General features: G+C 47.6%; 1 protein-coding gene across 1 annotated transcript in view; it reads right to left on the bottom strand.

The window, feature by feature from the left end:
* The window catches only part of LOC120836245 (zinc carboxypeptidase-like), a 50,726-nt gene extending 31,166 nt beyond the window's left edge, over positions 1-19,560 (bottom strand). Inside the window, exons 1-7 of the mRNA XM_040214120.3 lie at positions 19,552-19,560; positions 18,824-19,050; positions 12,374-12,449; positions 8,884-9,020; positions 7,850-7,937; positions 6,835-6,933; positions 2,281-2,379 (exon numbers count right to left, since the gene is read on the bottom strand). Coding sequence (XP_040070054.3) covers positions 2,281-2,379; positions 6,835-6,933; positions 7,850-7,937; positions 8,884-9,020; positions 12,374-12,449; positions 18,824-19,050; positions 19,552-19,560 — 735 coding nt within the window. The remainder of the gene's footprint in view (positions 1-2,280; positions 2,380-6,834; positions 6,934-7,849; positions 7,938-8,883; positions 9,021-12,373; positions 12,450-18,823; positions 19,051-19,551) is intronic.
* Between the last annotated feature and the right edge of the window lie 733 nt (positions 19,561-20,293).

The following is a 20,293-nucleotide window of genomic DNA, read 5'->3' as shown; positions in this document are numbered from 1 at the left end:
ACGAGAAGACACACACTAGGTCCATCTATCGGGTAGCCCTGACCAACCTCTGACCCGTGTACATTTTACGCATAATCCTCACAACTCGCGCAAGACGAGGACATCTAATTTTGACATACAGCGGCATCTTGGCGTCTCACCATGGATGTCTGTCAGCGTCTGTCCCCGTGCGCTAACAAAAACCATCGAAGAACTAACCACAATTAAAATCACCACCGGAACAGGGCGACAGAGACCTTCAGATTCCCATAAAAACGCCGTATAATTCGCATCGATTTTTTTTTTTTGGTTTATATTAACTCAGGCAATTGCGGGAAAGCACAACCGTAGCGTGACCTAAAACTACCCGGTTTCCCTCGCCAGGGCCGCAGCTCGAAACTTGAGAGCTACAGGCCTATAGCACAGTGCGTCATTTTTATGCAACAAATATAGCAAAACCTTCAGTCTAGTTATACGCTGAGAGCAAGTGTTCCAGGAATACAGGATAGATGGCGCCGGTGCCGAATGCAAATGTTCGAGCCAGCTTTAAAGCAGGTATTACACCTCAAATCCATCGTGCAAAACACGGTCTGTATTCACTGTCTGAGTCGTCTGTCATCCTTGCATCACGGTACACATTGGCCATAGAAAATGTACGGTAAATTGCTAGGCAGTTGCGTTCCTTGATGTGAGACTTTCTAGCATCTCAAACGTTTACCCATACTTTGAGATTTACGTATGCCGCACTATACACCTTTCCAAAAAACACTCGACCCCAGGGGCAACAAACCGTTTGTGAGCCCAGTCACTGAGTTTGAGGCTAGACTCTCACCGGCGTCCCTCCTAACCCTAACCGAGTGGACTGTGATTTCAATAGGCGCAGCCTGCGTAGGCGCAGTTTCAAACGCCGCTGGCGGCTAAGTTATCGTCTTTCCCCGCTATATTTTGTGTTTCAAGGTACATGTATGTTCCCGAGGACATTGAGAAAGCATTGTGCCACATTTAAAAAAACAAAAAAAGTAAAAAAAAAAAATCTAAACTATTTTTGTTGGGTACACGCGCGACAGAACGATAGCGACTGGAATGAAAAGTTCTAGTTATTTGTTTTTTTCTTGCGATAACTTTTGACGGCACCGCGGGATTCGCCGCATGTGAAACGACAAAGCGCTTAGCTGTCAAAAATAATTTACATCAGAAAATAGCCGAAAGGCATGCATTTTTCACGCTCACAAATAACGTGTTTACCGATGGACAGGACACGGACATACAATTGAGGAAGTGTTAACATTCGTACGTACCACACGATGCAGCGTTATCCGAAACGAATTTATTTGAGAAAGATCTCAAATAACACAGTCACAGTCGACGACAGTCACATCTTGACGATCGGACGGAATCCGGATGACTTCGTTTTGGGGCACGTCTTGGGGAGAGCTTCCTTTTTTCACAACCGCACCAAGGCAAAGAAACAAACGTGACTGACCCGTTTCTCACCCCAACCCGTACAACTGTTTTTGGAGATGGCTGAGGATTTTACGCGGATTATCTCTGGGAGGGGGGAGAACAATGTTCGGAAAATCGCGTCGAGGGTCGTTCGACGTCCCTCACGTCTTTCGTTTCCCGTGAATGTCGAGCAGAAAAGCTTGAATGGCAGGCACTTACCAGCCTTATTTCTCACAGTGGAAGATAACAGAAAAAGGGTACACAGCACGCATAAAAAAAAAATTAAGTGGAAACTTTCAGGAGGGGCGAGAAAACGTCGAATGAAAAACCGCAAAAACGTAGGTAGAGAACCGCGCTGAGCGGGTCTTCACAGTCCCAGAGAGTGGCAGAAAATTTCTAGCTGATAGAGGGCGCGAGAGTCGCACCAACCACATCAGCATCAGCAACATGGCGGCGGCCTAGGAGCGGTTTTTGGAAAGGTGTATTGCCTCGAAACTTTTTCCTAGAAGGAAGCGGTACTACATCTGAGCGGGCCGATAATCCTGACCATTTCCAAGAGCATTCCATACTCTCGGGCTCGTCTCCCTCAGAGCGAGCAGGTGGTCGAGCTCCTCCTCGCCTAGCCCTATGGTCACGTGACCTCCCCCGTTAATCAATCAGCATCCAGCTTTGCGGCCACGCTTCTCACGTTTCACAAAATGCGGAGCGACTTAGCCAAAAAACGTTTCACGTTTTAGAAACTATCCGCACGCATGCTTCGAAGAATGCTTGCGACGTCTGCTTCCGGAGATAATGCTGTCAGCGCGTCTACAGCGAACGTTTTTTTGTAATTTGTTTTTATGGTGCATAAAAGCTTACCTGATCAATGATGTAGAGACAGGTGGCGTGGGCCACCCACTCTCTGGCGTGAATGCCGCACTCGAAGAATATGATGGGCCTGTTCGTCCCTTTGGTGATCTAGCGAGGCGAAAGGAATGAAGACCGTAAGACGGGATCAGCGCCACCTCTCACGTAGCCTCCTTTCTACGTAACAGTAGAACACGGACACAGATTTACAAATGGCGCCGAATGAAGATCCTCAATACTGAAAGTAAAGAAGCATCGTACTCAACTTTCCTCGTAGCCAAATCGTCAAACATCCTCACACTCGAATATTTTTCTGTCCCCTCCCGGCACACGACGCCATTTTCGAGCGCTTCAGGAGGACGAAGAGACGAGTGCTGCGTCAATCTTCGTCATAAACCCGTGTTGTCTTTAATTGGCGAAATGCGAGCTGCAACACGGCACTCTCGTGCGCCGCCAAACACTTTGGAATTGTTCAATCGAAGCTGCTGGAAGCGGGATATAAAGCGGGGCTTAGCATGGAAAACTCCACACAGAAAACAAAGGTGTATATTCTTACGCCTCCTTGTTACATGTAAGAAACCCCAAAAACTTCAGTTGAACGTACAGAGCACTGACGGTGAACCGACGGTACCCGTTTTCTTAAGCGGCTTGATAGCCGACTTGTACAACTTAATGAGACAGCTAATGTACATGTGACTGACTGTACAATAAAGTAATCGGGGTTTTCTTGGCCCTACTGCAAAACCTCAGTGTTTTTTTCCCTGTAGTCTTTGATACGTACTTTAGCTGTTTAACCCTTTACTGCACAACTTTTTTTATTTTTTCACAATTTTATTCCAGCAGAAGTAGAATACCACCGTGATCACCATACTATCACTAAAATAAATTTGAACGTTTGAAAAAAAAAAATATATCGAAAAAAGATAGGTATGTTCCATATTTGCCACAAGATGAAAATAACGGAATATATATAGCGGAATGCTAAAAATGTGTGAACCAGAGCCAAACTTGTATTTACACACGTTAGTGAGAGATGTGGCCTCATTTGCTTGTGTGATACAAAAGCAAGCAGTTGTTCTTGCTTGTTGAGCACAGGTGAGTACTATACTTAGAGCAGTAGCTCATACAAATGCCCTTGCATCCAGGAAACTTGCGACGTTGTCGCTTCTAACTCCAAAGCGCCCAGTGGCCAACCTGAACATAAAAGTATGAAAGGTGAGGTTTGTAACACAGTTTAATTCGTCAGTGATAATACCTGATCAATCCTGATATCTTGAGGTAGACACGGGGCTGCAGGACCTCTTGTTTTTTTCAGCTGGATGCCTTGCTCCACTGACTCATTGCTGGGCCCTCCCCTTTTTTTCAGTTAATTTTTTCCTGCCTTGCAGAGTGACGTGGCAACGTCCACCTTGAACTCTGCTAAGGGGATTAGCTTTCATGCTGGTTGATCGGAAGTAGTCTCGGCATTCCTCCTGTACAGCAGCCAGGCATTTACTGCCGTCAAGTCGAGAATAGGAGAGAAAATACGAAAGTACCATTTCTTCAATCGGAGATGGCCACTCCTCCCACGTGCTTGTTGTAAGCGCAGTATGTCGCGCCTCTCCTTTTCTTTTTGGTTCCACCTTGGCGCAGTTAGGACAGGCTCTGCCCCAACAAAGGTGGACAGCAAGGTGACTGCTTTGTTTTCTTGCCACCCTATACACGACAGCCAAATGCCATCCAGGGTCGCTACCTTCTCTTCCAAGCTTCCCATTTTTTTTTATTTCCTTGTCAGATGGCATGCTGACTCCCGTTACTCGGTTGATCCGAACTGTACCAATGCAGTGCACGATTTCGTTTTCCAGGTACACCTGAAGGGTTCGACAGTTGAAGTAGTTATCGAACTACACTTTGTGGTGAACTCCTCTTGGGATTAACTACTTCAAACAACAATGTCCCCGCTTGCTCCACAATCAGGCTCTCCTGCACGTCTTGGGGCAAAGTTCTCCTCTTCCGTGTACAGTTCTAGCTAGTACGGGAAGGTGCTTACTCTTGAGAGAACAAATGTTTTGTACCCCATGTTTTTTTTGTTGGTTTCTGAAGACAGTACTGTTTCAGGGCACTTGCGCCATTGAAAGGTATAATCTGTTCATCCACAGACAAGTGCTCTTGAAGCGGTATCAGCGACAACTATTCATTTACACCATCGACCAGCGGTCGTATCTTCGCAAGCCTGTCTCTATCAGGATCATCTCTTGGGCCGAGAGAGCTGTTGTCCACAAAGTGGAGGTTGTGCTTCAACCGTTCGAACTTGTCAGCGTGAGGTTGTCAGCTACTTGGCTTACTCTGGTAGCTTCACTCCACTATCACCTAGTGTTCTTCAGCTGAATTATAGACATCCACATGCAGGTGCCTAGAAAAGCATCACTCTCCTCCACAATGGTGCAGAGGGGCATACTGGCATCCTTCTGGACTCAGTACAAATTACTCTCACTTGCAATAAGCGAATTAAGAGCGCCTGGAAAGATGAACTTGAAGTATTGGAAGGGTGTTTCTAACTTTAAACTTTTCTGCGCAAGCTCATCTTGTCCAGTGAACTTGACTGTTCCAGGGCTCCGCATCAGGCTTGCATTCTTCCAGATAATTCTTCTTTTAGATTTAGTTGACGATTGATCAGCTGGTTCACTTGCGGGAGCTTCCTCTTCGTCAGAGCGTGTACTCGTCTCGCTTGAACTGGCACTACAGGTTGCAGTGGGGTGGACATCTAGGGTACAGAAAATAACAGCGTCTTATACAGCGCATACAATGAGCGGTAAAATAAATGATTTGCAGAGAAATTCTACATTGTATAGGGGATTATTTTCACTAGCGGTTCTAAGCGTGCTCTTTGAAAACATGAAAACAAACCTAAAACTTTGCAATTGTTGTATAGTTACACTCGACGAAAGATGGTCTCTTCCGAAAATCCCCGCCAATAAAGCCTAGACTGCTTGTAATGTGTTTTTTTTTTTTTTATTTGAAAAAAAAAAGAACGTTGGATTTCCAGAAAAACATCAATTTAGAATCAGAGTCATCGTCACTGCTAGAGAGCTCGCTGTGCTCGCTCTCCGAAGGAATTCCACAGCTGTAAAATTATGTGGGATCTATTGTGTCTGCTCTACGAAGGAAAAACACCGTCGTGCACATTGTTGCATCTGTGCAACATAGCTATTTTTTGCTTCCAACGACAAACTTCGTCGATAATCTTAAGGTTTCTAGTATTTACATAAGCAGCAAAACATAGAGCTGAGCGGCACATTTTTTTTTTTTTTCGTTTTGCGTTAGACTGTATAGAAAGTGATATACAGTAGCCAAGACTTACCTATATGACCTGTTGAGCGTTGACGTAGTGGCTGTCATGCTTTTCAGGGAGCCGTTTCGCCGCCTGAGTACAGATGGCAGCACTGGACGGCTCGCCTCACGGATGTATGTTGCGGAAATGCAACAACGTGCGGAGCCAGCACTAAATGCATTTTGTAGATGTTTTTATTGTCGTTCATTGCTATGTCGCAAATATGCAACAAGGTGCAGTAAATAGTTAATACGTTATATCCCACTGGCATCAAACCTCTCGTAAACGTTCAGGCCTTCAGTAAGACGTCAGTGTGCTGCACGTCGGACTGAATTTTTGGCGTGTCGTATATGTGACTAGGGGTGTAATGGGTAGACCCGTTTTTGTTTTAAAGTGTCTTCAGAAGCTTACAAGATTGATGTACCCATAGAATAAGGTACGCTGCGGGTCAGGCAGCGCTCGTTCGGGTGCCACCGTGAGCAATCTGGCTGCCTTCTCTTCATAGCGGCTATGCAAGCTTTTCTCTTTAGGGCACACAGCTTGGCCGACCAAAATCTGAAGTACAATACTTAGTTTCACCTTAGTGCATCCGCAGCCTAGGCTGCGAGCTGATGTGACCAATCAAACAGCGTCAAAACCGCGCCGTCTGGTGTTCGTCATGTTTCTCTATGTGTTCTATCATTGCCGAATCAATCATAAATAAAAAAGGCCCAGTGACTTGCGCTTTGACGCTGCTCAATTTTTTCCATTACCTCGTAGCGTCGGCTGGGTGTCGACTTAAGCTGAATGTATATGGCGCTCTCTTTCCTGCAAAATTAATTGTTGTAGCCTTTGGCGATGCAGTTCGCTGGCATTGGGAGAAACGAGGCGACCCACAAGGCTTAGTTTGTTTCTCAAGCAGCCTAGTACAATGTAGGCCCAAGAACGACCGCTTGCTTGGTTGATCTCAGCTTCGATGGGGAGCGATAGTACCGTTTCGCGCATGCGCAGAATATTTCTTTGGAACAGCTATAACGAAGTCAAGCCTGCGCCGAACGGTGACACAGCACTCGTGACTAAACCGCGCGACACGCGTTTCTCTTGTCTACAACACTTCTTTTTTTATGAGTTGTTGCAGGGCCACGCTCAAAAATGGCCTCGTCTGCCTAGAAGGGAACGGGGGACTTCCATGGAGAGGAAGAACCGGTTTGTGGAGAGGAGGTTCTCGACACTTTTCGTAACGGAAAAAGATTTGCGCGTAACATGTCCATACTCACGTGCACTCCGATAATGTCTCGTCCCTCGTAAGACTTGCCGATGGGGGAGTACTGCACGTGGTCGTATTCCAGGCCGTAGGATTTCAGAGCGATTTCGAACTATGGAAAAAATTAAATGGTTCTTTAATTGACGACTAATACATTATTTGACTCCCTCGTTAAATTAAAGCGATAGAGTAAAAAAAGTGATACATGAGTACCCAACAAAATATAGATTACCTCTCCAGCCATATTTCGCACTACCCTGCAGAACCCGTTATCCCTTTACTGCTTAGTTAATGCTTTATAATTGTAGTTTGTAGTACAAGATGGTTATTCGGAACTCACACACCTTATGAATGACGGGGCGTTAGTTCCTAGAAGGCGAAATAAACGGGATAGATTTTTCATGTTTTCACGTGCTCCTACGCGCTGACGCTGGTCATTGTGCTAAAATTAATTTATTTGCTTACAAACAGAGTGCTGTCAGGGAAGGAGCACATCACAGGTGACGGAGGTGTTGACGGGTATTAAAAACATTTAGCATGTTAATTTTTAAAAGTTGCGAAGCGGAACGCGACAATTATTATTTTATCGCACTGACTTTTTCTGGCAAAAGTGAATGATGCAGGAACACGCCGACCAGAACCACGCGGTAAGAGCAGCATCAAGGCCGGCACTTCCCGCCCTCGTCTCCGGCGGCATCCCCGCTCCTATGTTGTTCGTTCCTCCGCGAGAGGGCAAGCAGAGGTCTAGAGTTGCGAATAGTGTTTCGTATTTTTTTCTTTACCAAAAAACAAAAAACAAAAACACGATCTAGATGTTTGCACGTATAAAAACTGTTTAGATGTATCCATTTCAGTGTCTGCAGTTACGTCAAATACTGGTCATTTTACAACTTTAATATTAAGTTTACATTAAAAGTTTTCGCTAAAATGTCACTCCCCTAAGTCACTAGGTGCCCTTAGTCACGCGACAAAAGTCTCATCGTTACTCAGTCCTTGGTTTAAACCAAGAAATATAAACGCTGCACTACCTCTGCGTTCGTTAGGTAGCGCCGGAATCTGAGTGGAGTGCTGGAGTAGGTGGTGGATCGAGCCCCGTCTCTTTCCTCGTCGATGAGCCTGCAAAAGACGCATGCATATTGTGATTCGATGGTCCGGTTCAACCCGTACACTGCGAAGGTTTGGTGTTAGCATCATATTGGGCCGTACCATCACGCTGTTTACAAACTGAGGCGCCTTTACCCACGCCCGGTGTTGGCTCATGTACAGAAACTAAATCCTCGTAAAATAGAGTGTCTGCGCATGCCCAGTGTCAAAAGCAGCGTCACCAGAGTGGCGTGACGTCAGAGAGTGTCAACTCTAGCCACAAAATCAGCTACGCTTCAGAGCATGGAGGTAGGGAGCTTCGACAAGCAACATGACGACACCACAGTTGAAGCCGGAGGAGACTTCCGGTTTGGAGGGACACTCCCCCAACGATGATCAAAACCAAAAAAACGCTATTGGACAAAAATGAGAGCTGACTTTGAGCCAACAGCTGTTTTGGGCAACCTTGGGGGCTTTCCCACCGACCATGAGCTCTACTTGCGGCAACGCTTCGTCTGCTTCATTTGCAGGGGTTGTGGTGCCGTAAAAACGCCGAGCTCCGATTGGCTCTGATTCAAAAGTGGTCGAAACGAAAGGGCGAGTTAAGCTAGTTGGTTCATAGTACGGAAAGAAAAGCGCAAAAACTAGGACAGGTAAAGAAGACGAGAACACAAGTCACCTTCTGTTTTCATCTTCTTTACTTTGTCTCAGTTTTTGGCGTACAAAGGATAGTCGAAGCTGCGTTCAGGTTTACCCCCTATCCTTCGATCAGAGCAAATCAGAGCTCGGAGCTCTGATGTTACCACAACCCCTGCAAAATAAGCGGAGGAACTTGCACTCTGCATAGGATTGCGATAATTAGCTCATCAAATGCAAGAGAACCAGTAAGAAAGCAAGCATGCAGTTTGAACACCAGAAACCGCGCCCCGCGTTTTTTATGCTGTCAATTAAACTTATAAACATCTAATCAGAAGCTTACTCCTGGACGTTCTGGACGTCAGTCTTGGCGGTCATTCCCGCGTCAGATGTTTTCTTGGTGAACATGGAAAGTTGTTCCGGTGCTACTCTGACGACGGCCCTAGATCCGGCTACTCCCGCTTCAGTCCAGAAGTCCATCTGCAATTCAATGGGATAATAAATAAATGAGATGTCGTTCAGAACCTTATATGACCTTTCGCGATTGAAAAAAAAAAAATGCATAAACACATTTTCAGGGTTTTTTATAACTGCAAAAGTAAAGCACGCATCGCCGAATGGCCATTATCGGCCCAAATGTAGCGTTAGTGACTCCGAACCAGAGGCCAAACTCTCCCAACTAACGGTTATCTCATTAAAACGCTAAGAGCGATTTTGTGAAACTTTCAACGCGAAAATGAGCCCAGTTTGCGCCCGTCTTTAGTGGCTGAAGACAAAGTGCTCCATATGTGCTACATGCATGAGTCGGCCTGCCTTTTTCCCAATGAAGATTTCAGAAAATCCCTTAGACCATTTGAATAATATATCGGTTATTTCTGACACTTTCGCATCTGCTTCGGACCACTAACGCTACATTTTGGCAGAGAATGAGCGTTCGGCGATGCGTGGTTTATCTTTGCCTCGAAAAAAAGAAGCAAAAAAATCATGAGTCATTCCACTCTGTGAAGGTGAATGACCAGCGAAGCTGTTTAGCACACGATACAGACGTGACACAGAATTTTGAACAAAAGTACGAACACATTTATTGTCTTGATCGGCGGTCATCGTGACGGAAGGTACGCAGACACATGTCGAGGACTATCGCTGCCCCGAGGAGCTGGAGGAAACTGGATGGATGGATGGATGTACGAATACGGCTGAGCCCTTTGGATCGGGCGGTAGCTTACGCCACCTAGCTTAGACACGCGCGACTGGACCGCCACCCAGCGGAAGGAAAGGAAACTAGGCAGCAAGCGCTTGGAACGACGACGTAGAGAGGGCGGTGCACTTCCCTCCTCTTCATCCTTCCCGCTAATTTTCCCGATAAATTTAGCGGGAAAGGGAAGTTTTTGTTGACGCATACGAAAAATCTAGGGAACCCTCGCCATAAACAGCTTAGCTGTAGAAAATGCTGCACATTTTTTTGGGGGGGTCACCTTGTATATCAAGTTCCGAGGAGCTTCTAGTTGAGGATAAGGCACTGCGACGGTTGCCAAACCCCGCCTAGACGTGGTGCTTTCTGTAGCCACCGACAGCTTAAAGCCGGGGTCACACTGCTTATACATCATGCCAAAGGCAGTCTGCATTTCGAAAGCGATTTAGCGCGAGATCCGAGCTTCGATTGCCGCATGGAAATGAGTTAAAAGGGGCCATGAAACGAATTTTGGGTTAGGATGAATGATTTTAAATCGGGACTTTACTAATCGCATATCGTTTAGTTGGCCAAAAGAAAGAGGCTAGAAAGTCAAAAGCCAGCTTTTCGGTCCGAAAATTTGAAAATATAGCGGGCTATTTTGTACCTTCTTGCCCTCGAAAGCTCTCCGCCTTTTCACTATGATACATCCGCGGTTCCAAAAGCGCGTCACCGGCGCCAAACTGACGTTAGCAGAGCCCAGCTCACGCATTGGACACGAGAACTGCGTCACTCGGACGTATGCGCTCGTCAACAATCAATCCGTCGACGAATATTTGGATTCGCGTTCATGGCCAATGAGTGCCCCGACAGAACTTATTGTCGCTGGGGAATGACAAGTTCTATGGTGCGCATAAAAAGCACGGTGGAAGCTAGGAGTCATCTCACCGGTGCCGAAGGAATGTCACGACCACGTGATTTCACAATTCGCATTTGAGTTGAGGATTAAAGCTAAGGAGGAAGAAATAGGACAATCGTTTCACGCGGCTTTCGAACTGCGGATGTAGCGGTGACTCGTGTTTGCAGACTGTCTTCTTCTATTATGTATGAGCAGTGTGACCCTGCCTTCAGAGACACAGGGCGTGGCAGGGCGTGGCACTCCGCAGCCAGTCAGATTGCTGCATTTGCCAATAAGAAGGCCAAAGAACCAATCACGAAGCAAGGAGCGGGAACCTAGAATAAACCACGCCCTGCGCTCCTTACGCTGTCAGGGGCTATTTGCGGAGAGCAAGTCGACTGCTTCTTGCGCAGGAGTTGCGGTCACGTCAGAACGACGCCCCGCTCTGAATGGCTTTGATCGGAAGGATTGTGGGTAGACGCCCCTCGATGTCTACCCACCGTTTTGTTTTTCGATCAGCCAACGAGAGCTCGGCGTTCGGACATTATCGCAACCCCTGTGCTAGAGGCGGACGAATTTGCACTCCGCAGAGGAGACTACGAGGTGGGTTGCAAAAACTGATTATTTTCAAGCCGTGGTGTGGATGATATAGATGCCCCGACCTCTAAGGTATTATGTGCGAATTAAAAAATAACTGAATAGTTCCAACGGTCAATAATATAATAAATTTGCATCAAATAATGTGTTCTTTATTTATAAAAAAATCGATGAAAGAAAGATTGTTAAATGAAAGTAACGAATAATTAATTATAAACTAAATGAATTAATTAACGAATAAAAAATATATGTTGGCAAATTGCGAGGCAATTATGCTGCATATGTAAAACATTGTAGCATCACGCGACAAGACGACACGTGACGTCAATTTCCGCGCTAAGTTTAGCGAAGAAAGTGAACTTGTGTGTGAGTCACGTGACACGAAGTGATATGACGTAATTTTTTCCGCTAAATTTGCGGAAACTAAATTGGCGTTGAGGCCTCGCGAGGTCAATTTTTCGGCTAAATCTAGCGGGGAAACTGAATCTCTTTATAGGTCACGTGACACGAAGTCATGTGACGTCATAATCACAGCTAAATTTATCGGTGAAGCTGAATAGGTGTTGAGGTCACGTGTCGTGTATTCTTCCGCTCAATTAACAGGGACACTGAAGTCATGTGACGTCACAGGCGAAGGCTTCACGAAAGCCGGAGCAGCTAGCCAAATAACGTTTCGCACACAGAAACAAAGCGCAGAGTCAGCGCTGTGTTGTTTTTGTGCGTCTTCCACTCCGAGTGCCCTTTCTGCACTCTTCTATGGATTCCCGAAAATGAATTCCAGGCAGCGGACATTATATTCAGGTATGGATTTCACACCGAACGGTCGTAGTGTTTTACAGGTGGTAGTTGATCGTTATGAGATGGCGTGACGTCACCCCGTCACTAGTCAAAACCGCAACCCCACATACAGCTGAGATGTTCTTTCTTAACGTTTTATGTTCAATAGCTATTTTTCTGATTACGTGCCGTTGGTTTGTATATCAAAGAGCTGCGGCTACGCCTGCACATCTATTGGTAGCAATAAAGGTTGTTCCTTTTATTTCTCACATAGAGCAGGCTTTGCACGAGCAAGGTTTCATTTCGTAATAAATGAAACCTTGCCATTGAAGGCCCTCCGCTCGAAAGGGCCACAATTACTGTGAAACCTCTACCGCGTAAAATACTTACGCCCATTTCGTTCTGGAGTCGGAACAGCACATCTACTTGGTCACTAGTCTCGGGAACAACGGATAAGATGCTGTGCCTGCGGGGAAAGAATAAAATAAATATCAAACAATGGCGGTCTAGATTTACGTCTGCAAGAAAATGGTTGTAGCTGAGAGAAGCGTTGATCCGTGAATGTTACTTGCGTAGATTACTTTGGTATTTCTTCTACCAATGGCAGTCGTACCGTCCGCGGAAAGGAATGCTGATAAGCCTTTTTGGAAGTTCCGAATTGTCGCTGGAGAGACCTGCCATCGGTATAACTCCAGGGCAGTGACCAGAGGGCGCCTCAAACGACTCCTAGTCAGCGCGACTGGTGGCTAAAAGGGGCCACTTTGGACAGGCCGTGCCGCTGATCGATTCGACACGACGCACGAGCGCTGCGTCCCAATTCGGTAGGGCACTCGTTCGTTCGAGCTCGAGGTCGCTTCCAGCGATTACGGCCGCAGAGCGTCTCAGTTTTGCGAACGCATGAGAAGTTTATACCTGTCAAACCAAACTTTACTGCCCGGTTGGTATTAGGGAGAAAAAAAAAGAGGGGGGGGATTGCGTTTTGCACTGCACGCTTTCAAATAGACACATTTACTTTCGGAAATGGTGTCGACCGCTGGGTGTGCAGGCTTCACGTCTTCTCCCTAAGGTTCCCTACTTTTCCTGCTTTGGAAAAAGGACTCGTCCAGCGGCCACGACACGACAATATTTTTCTAAATCTTTTTGAGAAAAATGGAGAACTTGTATTTGAATAAGATTCGGACGTGTCGTCAGGGCTCCCTCTGTCGCTTCCCTGAGCTCGGTTCAAGAGGCTCATTGTCCGCAAGGCCATTGCCTACTCCCGTATATTGCCGGCGGGGGGGGGGGGGGGGGGGGGGGGAGCATTTTTATGAGGGCTATAGTTCTCCGGTGTCTACACTTTGTTCCGCGCAACAAAATGTCAGTCGCGACTATTTTTGCAAGCGGCGAGCGAAGTCAGTTACTGTTATTCCCGCAGTAATTCAGTAGAGACACACAGATGTGTGCTTTGATTGCGTTCAATTATATGTTGAGTAGGCGGCGTATAAGAAAATGGTCTTGTTTCCGTTTGGTGTCCGGGCGTACAGTTATACTCTTGTAGAAGCCCCAAACGGGACCATAGGCGTACACCTCTGGCCGACTATGCCAAGTGGCTAAAATATATTTATGTTTGTGTTCTTGTCTGTACATATTACTCCCCCTGGAAAAAAAGGCGAACATAAAAATCAATCTAACAGATAATGGGCGGGTTACGATTTCCTGTTTGTTTAGCGGCGGCAAAAACAGAAGGCGCCACCGAGATCGTTGGAGGCGCAAATTAGGGCCTAACGCACGATAGCTGTGGCCCTTGCTTGGATGATGATGACGATGAGGATGCGGCTTGTTCCCTTTGAAACGGGCGAGCGCGAACTGAGTTCGTGACCAAGCCTGGGAGCGAGGAGGTCTTAATGCCCCCTGAGGTGGATCTTATTCCACCAATCTTCAAGTCTTCCTTTAGTGGCCACTACAAGCCTGTGCCGGCCGCTAGAAGGCCCTTTATCTGCGTAGCTGCAGAGCTTAGTGCATCAGAGTAGTCTGCTTGTTTGCTCCCGATTTCAGTAATTGTGAAGCCCAACGCCTCAGCGAGCATTAAGGGGCTCTGGACGCGTGGGCACCGGGACGGCTGAAGTACCGCACAATCTAGCACAACTTATTCTACCGTTTCATCGTAGCCTCCGCAAACCCCACATGCGCTCGAAGTCACCGTAGCATCAAACCGGCGTCTGTAAACTAGTGTCCGGAGGGCCCCGGCGCGCGCCTCAGACAACAAGCGGCTGCTCAGGCTGTTGTCGTACAGCAGTGCTTCCGATGCGATGGTTGTTTTGTGGTTCAGGCACACTTGGAGCGTCGACTTTGTTTTTGCGTCTCTGAGCCATTGTTGGGCCTCGTTGTCACGGACTTTCTTCTTAAACTCTGACGCCCATTCCCTTTCTGATGACGCTTTAACGGGGTCAGAAAAAAAGCCATACTTGTGCTCAACTTGACGAAGGCGCTTCTGCCAGCGTGTCCGCAGCCCCGTCAGGTGAGTGTACATAAACAACCTCATGGCCCACCTGCAGCTGTCCATATGGCGAAGACGCCCGTAGTAGGTAATTTTGCTGGTTGCCTCCAGAGCCTCAAAGGAGGACCAGCCCAGCTCTCCCCGAACTGCCTCGTTGGCGACCCCCCCGTGGCAGCCCAATGCCTGGCGTCCAATCTCTCTCTGTCGGCGTTCCATATGGGCTCGGACATCACCGGGAACGCATACTACAGCATTTGCAAATGTCAGTCCAGGTAATGCTACCGCTTTCCAGAGCTCCCGATTGCAGCTCCAAAGGCTTCGCTTACGGAGAATGTTGGCTCCTCGTGTGGCTGCGTGGCGAAGATAAGTGTGGTGGTCTTGTAGGTAGTCTGCTGCATTTGACTGTGTGATGCCCAAGTACTTATATGAGTCGAGTATTGGCACATCGCATCCGCCGAGGCGAAGGCTGCCGAGTGTTGGCTCGAGGGAGCCTGAAAACACAACCGGCGCTGACTTGCCCGCGTTGAATCTCAAGCCGAGCTCCACAGCCTCATGAGTGCATATGTCAAGAAGTTGTTGCATTTCAGACAGTCATGCCGCAGTCAGTACCACATCGTCTGCGAAAGTTAGTCCCGGCAGAACCCAGTTGACGGTCTCGCCATGCTCCAGGTGAGTTAGAGAAAAGCCCAGCCCTGATCGGATGAGCTGCCTCTCTAGAGTGGTCACGTAGAGCATATATAAGAGCGGAGATATTGGGCATCCTTGCCGCAAGCCCCTCGTCACCAGCACCTCCTCAGACGTACCCTCACTGAGTTGGGTTCTAACCGTGTTACCATCGTAAAGACGATAGCTGAGCGCTGTCCACTCCGGTCGCATGTTAAGATCCTGGAGTTGACGAACGAGCCGGGCATGTGGGACGCTATCGTAGGCCTTCGCGATGTCTAGAAAGCAACAGATAAGATTCGTTTTCTCCCTTCGGGCCACCTCAATACATTGTGTAAGAGTATACAGGTGATCTTCCAATCGGCGCCCCCGTCGGAAGCCCCCTTGGAGTTCCGTCAGTAAACCCTCTTCCTCCGCCCATGCGGTCATGTGCTCCTTCATGATGTAAGCGAAAGTCCTATACACCGTACTTGTTACGGTCAGGGGTCTGTAGTGTCGAAAACAATGACGATCACATCCTTTTTTAGGAATCAGTACGATCCGACCACCCCTCCAGACTCGAGGAATCCCTTCTGTCCCAGACAGAATGTTCTCGAAGATGTCCGCCAGCTGATCTCTGGACTCCCTCCTCAACGCCTTAAGCACACTTGCCGGAATCTTGTCTAAGCCTTGGGCGGTGTGGTTCTTAATATGCGCCAGTGCGCGTATAAGGGACACCCTCCCGATTGTTACACAGGTAGCGTCATCCGGCGTCAAGGCCGTACCTTCCGTCGGGCTTAAATCCTGTAGCGGCGCCGCTTCCGGAGGTGAGAATACCTCTACCAAACGATCTGTAAGACATTGTCCCAGTCGCTTTGTTGGCTGCCCTGTGTCTTCGTCCAGGATAGTGAGGCACTTCTCTCTTCCGTTGAGAGTTCCTAGGTACCTCAAGAACTTCCTAGGTGGATCTCTTCCGCTTGCACTGATTTCTCTCATTGTGACCATAACAGCCTGAGCCATTTTCTCTTGAACAAGTTGCTTTGCGGCTTGCTTCTGGAGTTGGTACGCATGACACCTTAAAGGAAATCGGTCAGTGTGGCCACCAAGAAGGACCGTGCGGTGCTCCCTGTTCAGCTCTTGTCGCAATCTGATAGCGGCTTGTACTTCAGCGTCCCACCATCGCTTTCTTTGTCGTCGTCCACCTCGTTCTTTTGTAGAATGCTGCTTGATGAGGCGCTTTAATTCGTACACATATTCTGCGTATCCAGACGCACTCACCGTCTTGCTGCCGTTCTCGAACCCCTCCACAACTTTCTCAGCTGCCACTGGGGACAGCCGGAAACCGCCTGTCCGAGGGGGCTTTTCTTTTCTTAGTTGTCGCGTTGCCTTTGAGAACTGTAACCTTATTCGGTTGTGGTCGCTCCCAACACTGTGGTCACCAGCGTCATCGATGTCTGCGTGGACAAGGTGGCGGGTCAGCTTCTGTGAAATCAAGGCATAGTCAATGCAAGTTTTGCTTCCACGGGCACTCCACGTATATTGCCTTTCACATGAGACTCTAAGGTTGACTATCTCCAGAGCGTTATCTTCGGCCATCTGCATCATCATTTGTCCATTCTCGTCCTCCAGTCCATCCAGTTCATGCAGGTGTCCGTTGATGTCCCCCATAATAAGAATCTCTCTTGTAGCAGCATGGGCCTTGGCATCGGTTGTAACACAAGCTATTAAACGCTGGTTCTCTTCTCTGCGCGCAGTTCCTACCGACAGGTACACTATGCAAACAGCTACAGGGACACATATTATCTCCTCTGTCACCCAAATATGATCCCAGCACTCTCGTGGCTCCTTCTGCCATACTGATGTATTGCGCCACACCACGCCCACTCCTCCTCCTCGGCGCTGACCTTCCACACGACTGTGTCCAGCCCAACACCAATTTTCGTTGGTTGGGGCTTCTTCTAGATCACGTAGGTGCGTCTCGGCTACTCCAAAAAGTATCATTTTTTCGTCCTCCAAGTGGCTGAACAACTCTTCCCATTTTTGCTGCCGTCGGGCTCCTTGGAGATTGAGAAATCCTACCACCTCTGTCGGTCGTCTGCTGCGTCTACGTCGCCTTCGTCGTTTTTTTTTAATACAACTGATTTTGAAATTTGCCCGCTTACCCCTGACCCCCCTCACTGAAAGCGCTTTTAAACCCCTTGCCGTTTACAGTGGTAGCCCAGCTGCTGGTTCACCATCTCGGTCACGATTGCACGCAGATCGCGGAAGGGGAGGGGAGGCACCACATATGTATACAACTGGGCCACATGTGCTGTCTTTGGGGAGGTCCAAGGTCCCGAGGAAGGCACCGGGAGTCCCCTGCTTGAATCTGTCTGGCGCTGAGAGTGGAGTGGGGGCATCTCGGGAGGGCCATCCGAACGCTGCAAGATTGTTGTGTGCGGCCTGTGTGGACCTCAGTGGTTATAACCATGGAACTCCAGTCGCCGGTGGCAGGTGTATGTTCGAGTCTACGTAACGAACTTGCTGCTCGAGCCCGGGTGTCGGAGTGTAGTTTACCACAGCAGCATAAGGCAGCTGTTGTCTCACCTCCGCGTCTTTGGGGTGTGGAAAGGGATTGTCTGTTACAGTGTTCTCGTAGGGCCGCACTTGCGGGAAACTTTGTTGGGGCCTTTTTGTGTATGGATGAGCCCTGGAATCTGGCCGACAGGAATGCCTTGATGGCTTGAGCAGGCGAAATGCAGTCGTCCGGTGGCTCTTTCGGTGAGCATCGTTGAAGCCAAAAGGAGGTTTCGTCCTCTGTTCTTCGCGGTTCCATTGGTAGCGCCGCTCCAGGTTTTCTGGCGCTTTCCACGATTGGCTTGCTGTTCCTCCAACGCCTCCCTGTACATTGCCTTCTAAAAAACGCCTTGCCACTTGGGCCAGTTGTTGGGACACCACACAAGCACCCATTTCTCCGTAGTGCACGTCACCTTTGTCCAGAGTGTTAGTAGAAAGGTTATGTTTTTTTTCGGCGTACTTCAAACATAGCATGCCGCCTCTGTATTTTTTTTTACATTTTTTGTTTGAATATTTCTTTGACTGCCCTTCGCTGTCTTGGTCGTCTTCAACTCAGTTATTGGAGGCATGTGGCCTTCAAGTACGGTACACGCTGACTGGTTCTCTCGCATGTTAGTCCTTTGGTAGTGTTTATCATCTTCTGTTAATAGAGTAATTTTTCAATTGTGTTGTTTGCGATAAAAAGTCAAGACAAAATGACACTAAGATAATTTCTTGCACTGTCTCTCTTTCCTTAGCGCGGCTTTTGATGACCACATTTGTAGTATTTTTTGTGCAGATCACGACAAGTTGAATGCACCTTTCCTTTCTTTACGACTGGGAGAGAAGTTTCCTTTTTGTTTGCTGCAGGATATGCACGGGCGGCCAAAGTCTAAGGCAGGGTTATGATCCGGAAACCGAACCGATATTTCGCACGCATGACTGAACTGGGTCCAAACCGGAACAAAGTAAAAGCTACTAAACTCGAACCCCAACTCAACGGGAATGATGAATGTTTCGACACACTGTTCTTTTAGGCCCTGAGTAACAAAAATAAAATTAGAAAGAATAGTTGCAGTAAAAAGCTAATAACTACTCGTGGTATAACAAACTTTTTTAGCCGCATTTTAATGATATTAAACTCTTCTATTGTTGCGTACGAGTCACTTCTAGAGCAGCACACTTACCCGGTGTAGTCCACTTTTTTGTCAACATCGGTGACTGGGACCGCTGTGGTCGATCCTACGCCGCACGAACCTATCACCAAGATCAAGAGCCAATTCATGGCGAACCTTCCCGTTTCCCACTGCGCGGCGGCTCTCGCACACATTTCAGCAAGGGGAAGCAGATGCAGTGGGCCTTTGCACTTATGCCTCGGATTTGTCCCTGGTGTGGCCGTAGTGTAGACACTGCCCTTCTTGTGTTTCCGGGAATGAAGTTACAAGTCAAACGATAAATGGTGGGTGATACGCTCGGAGTCTATACGCCCGTATGACGCACTGGCAGTACCGGTGGGAAAAAAAAGTACACGAGTGCATGCTTTTGTTCGGTAAAGCGAGCGTGTCGTAATTATCCTCCTCCAAAGAGAAAGAATATGAAAAAGAACGAAGGACGTTCACAGACACTGTTTCTGTGTGGTTGTCTGTAAAGGTCCTGCGTGTTTTCATTCTTTCCATTTTAAGTACTTTTGTTGTTCATTTTTTAAGCTATATGCTGCTGCACTCGTCATATTAACGGAGCGGTGTACAGCAAGTGTCATCTGCAGGTAGACCAAACCACTTGCAGAACCTCAGGTACCTCATGACCTCATACACTCGATTTTGAGCGGCAACGTGGCGTTGTACAGGTACTCATTTATCGCTCGAAATCGTATTAGCTAAAAGGAAAACACATAACAAAACATTTTGAGCCTAACTTTTAACATCTGGCAAACCAGGTGCACGAAAGAGATTGAATGTTGTTTTCCAAACTGTTTCAGAAAAGAGATCGGTGCGTACGCATGCGGCACTGAGCCCGCCCACACACATTTGATTCAGCTGCAAACATTAAAAGGAATGTATCTGTAAACGAGGATTCCACTTACGCCACTTCATCCGCTGTCCTAAAAAGCCGTTTGTTTTTATCCTTCCAAATATGTTCGCGAGCGTGCATGTAAACGAAAAACAAAAACAAAAGGCAAAAAAACAAAAAAAAAATGTAAATATGCTTATGTAAATGTTAGTTTTCGCAAGCGTGGTCAGAGATCAACGTTGTTTCAGAGGACTTGGCTGTGGAAGTAGTGCGCTCTGCAGACGCCTTGAAAATTGCCAGTGTTGAAATGCTGAGACATGGACCTTTTAGAGTCGAATGGACATAAAGTATTACTATAGACAGTCTTTCTTGTCAGTCGCCGTAGTAACTTACAGCTGAAGAAAAGCAGGGATAGCAAGTCACCTCGCAGCTAATGAGAATGCTGCATTGGCAGATAAGAAGGCGAACCACAAAGCGAGAAACGTGAGCATTATAGGCCCTGCACTTCTTAAGGTATCAGTGGCTATGGGAAGTCTACACACGCGGCCATCAGCCCGAGATAGGGGTACAACAATTTATCTTCTGTCATGAACAACAGTTCGACGACGGAGCCATAGAGTGCCCGGTCGCGGATTTCGAGCGCGAGG

Source organism: Ixodes scapularis, unplaced genomic scaffold, assembly GCF_016920785.2.
Source record: "Ixodes scapularis isolate PalLabHiFi unplaced genomic scaffold, ASM1692078v2 PGA_scaffold1__304_contigs__length_218370807, whole genome shotgun sequence".
Taxonomy (NCBI): domain Eukaryota; kingdom Metazoa; phylum Arthropoda; class Arachnida; order Ixodida; family Ixodidae; genus Ixodes; species Ixodes scapularis.
This window is presented reverse-complemented; position numbering and strand designations above follow the sequence as displayed.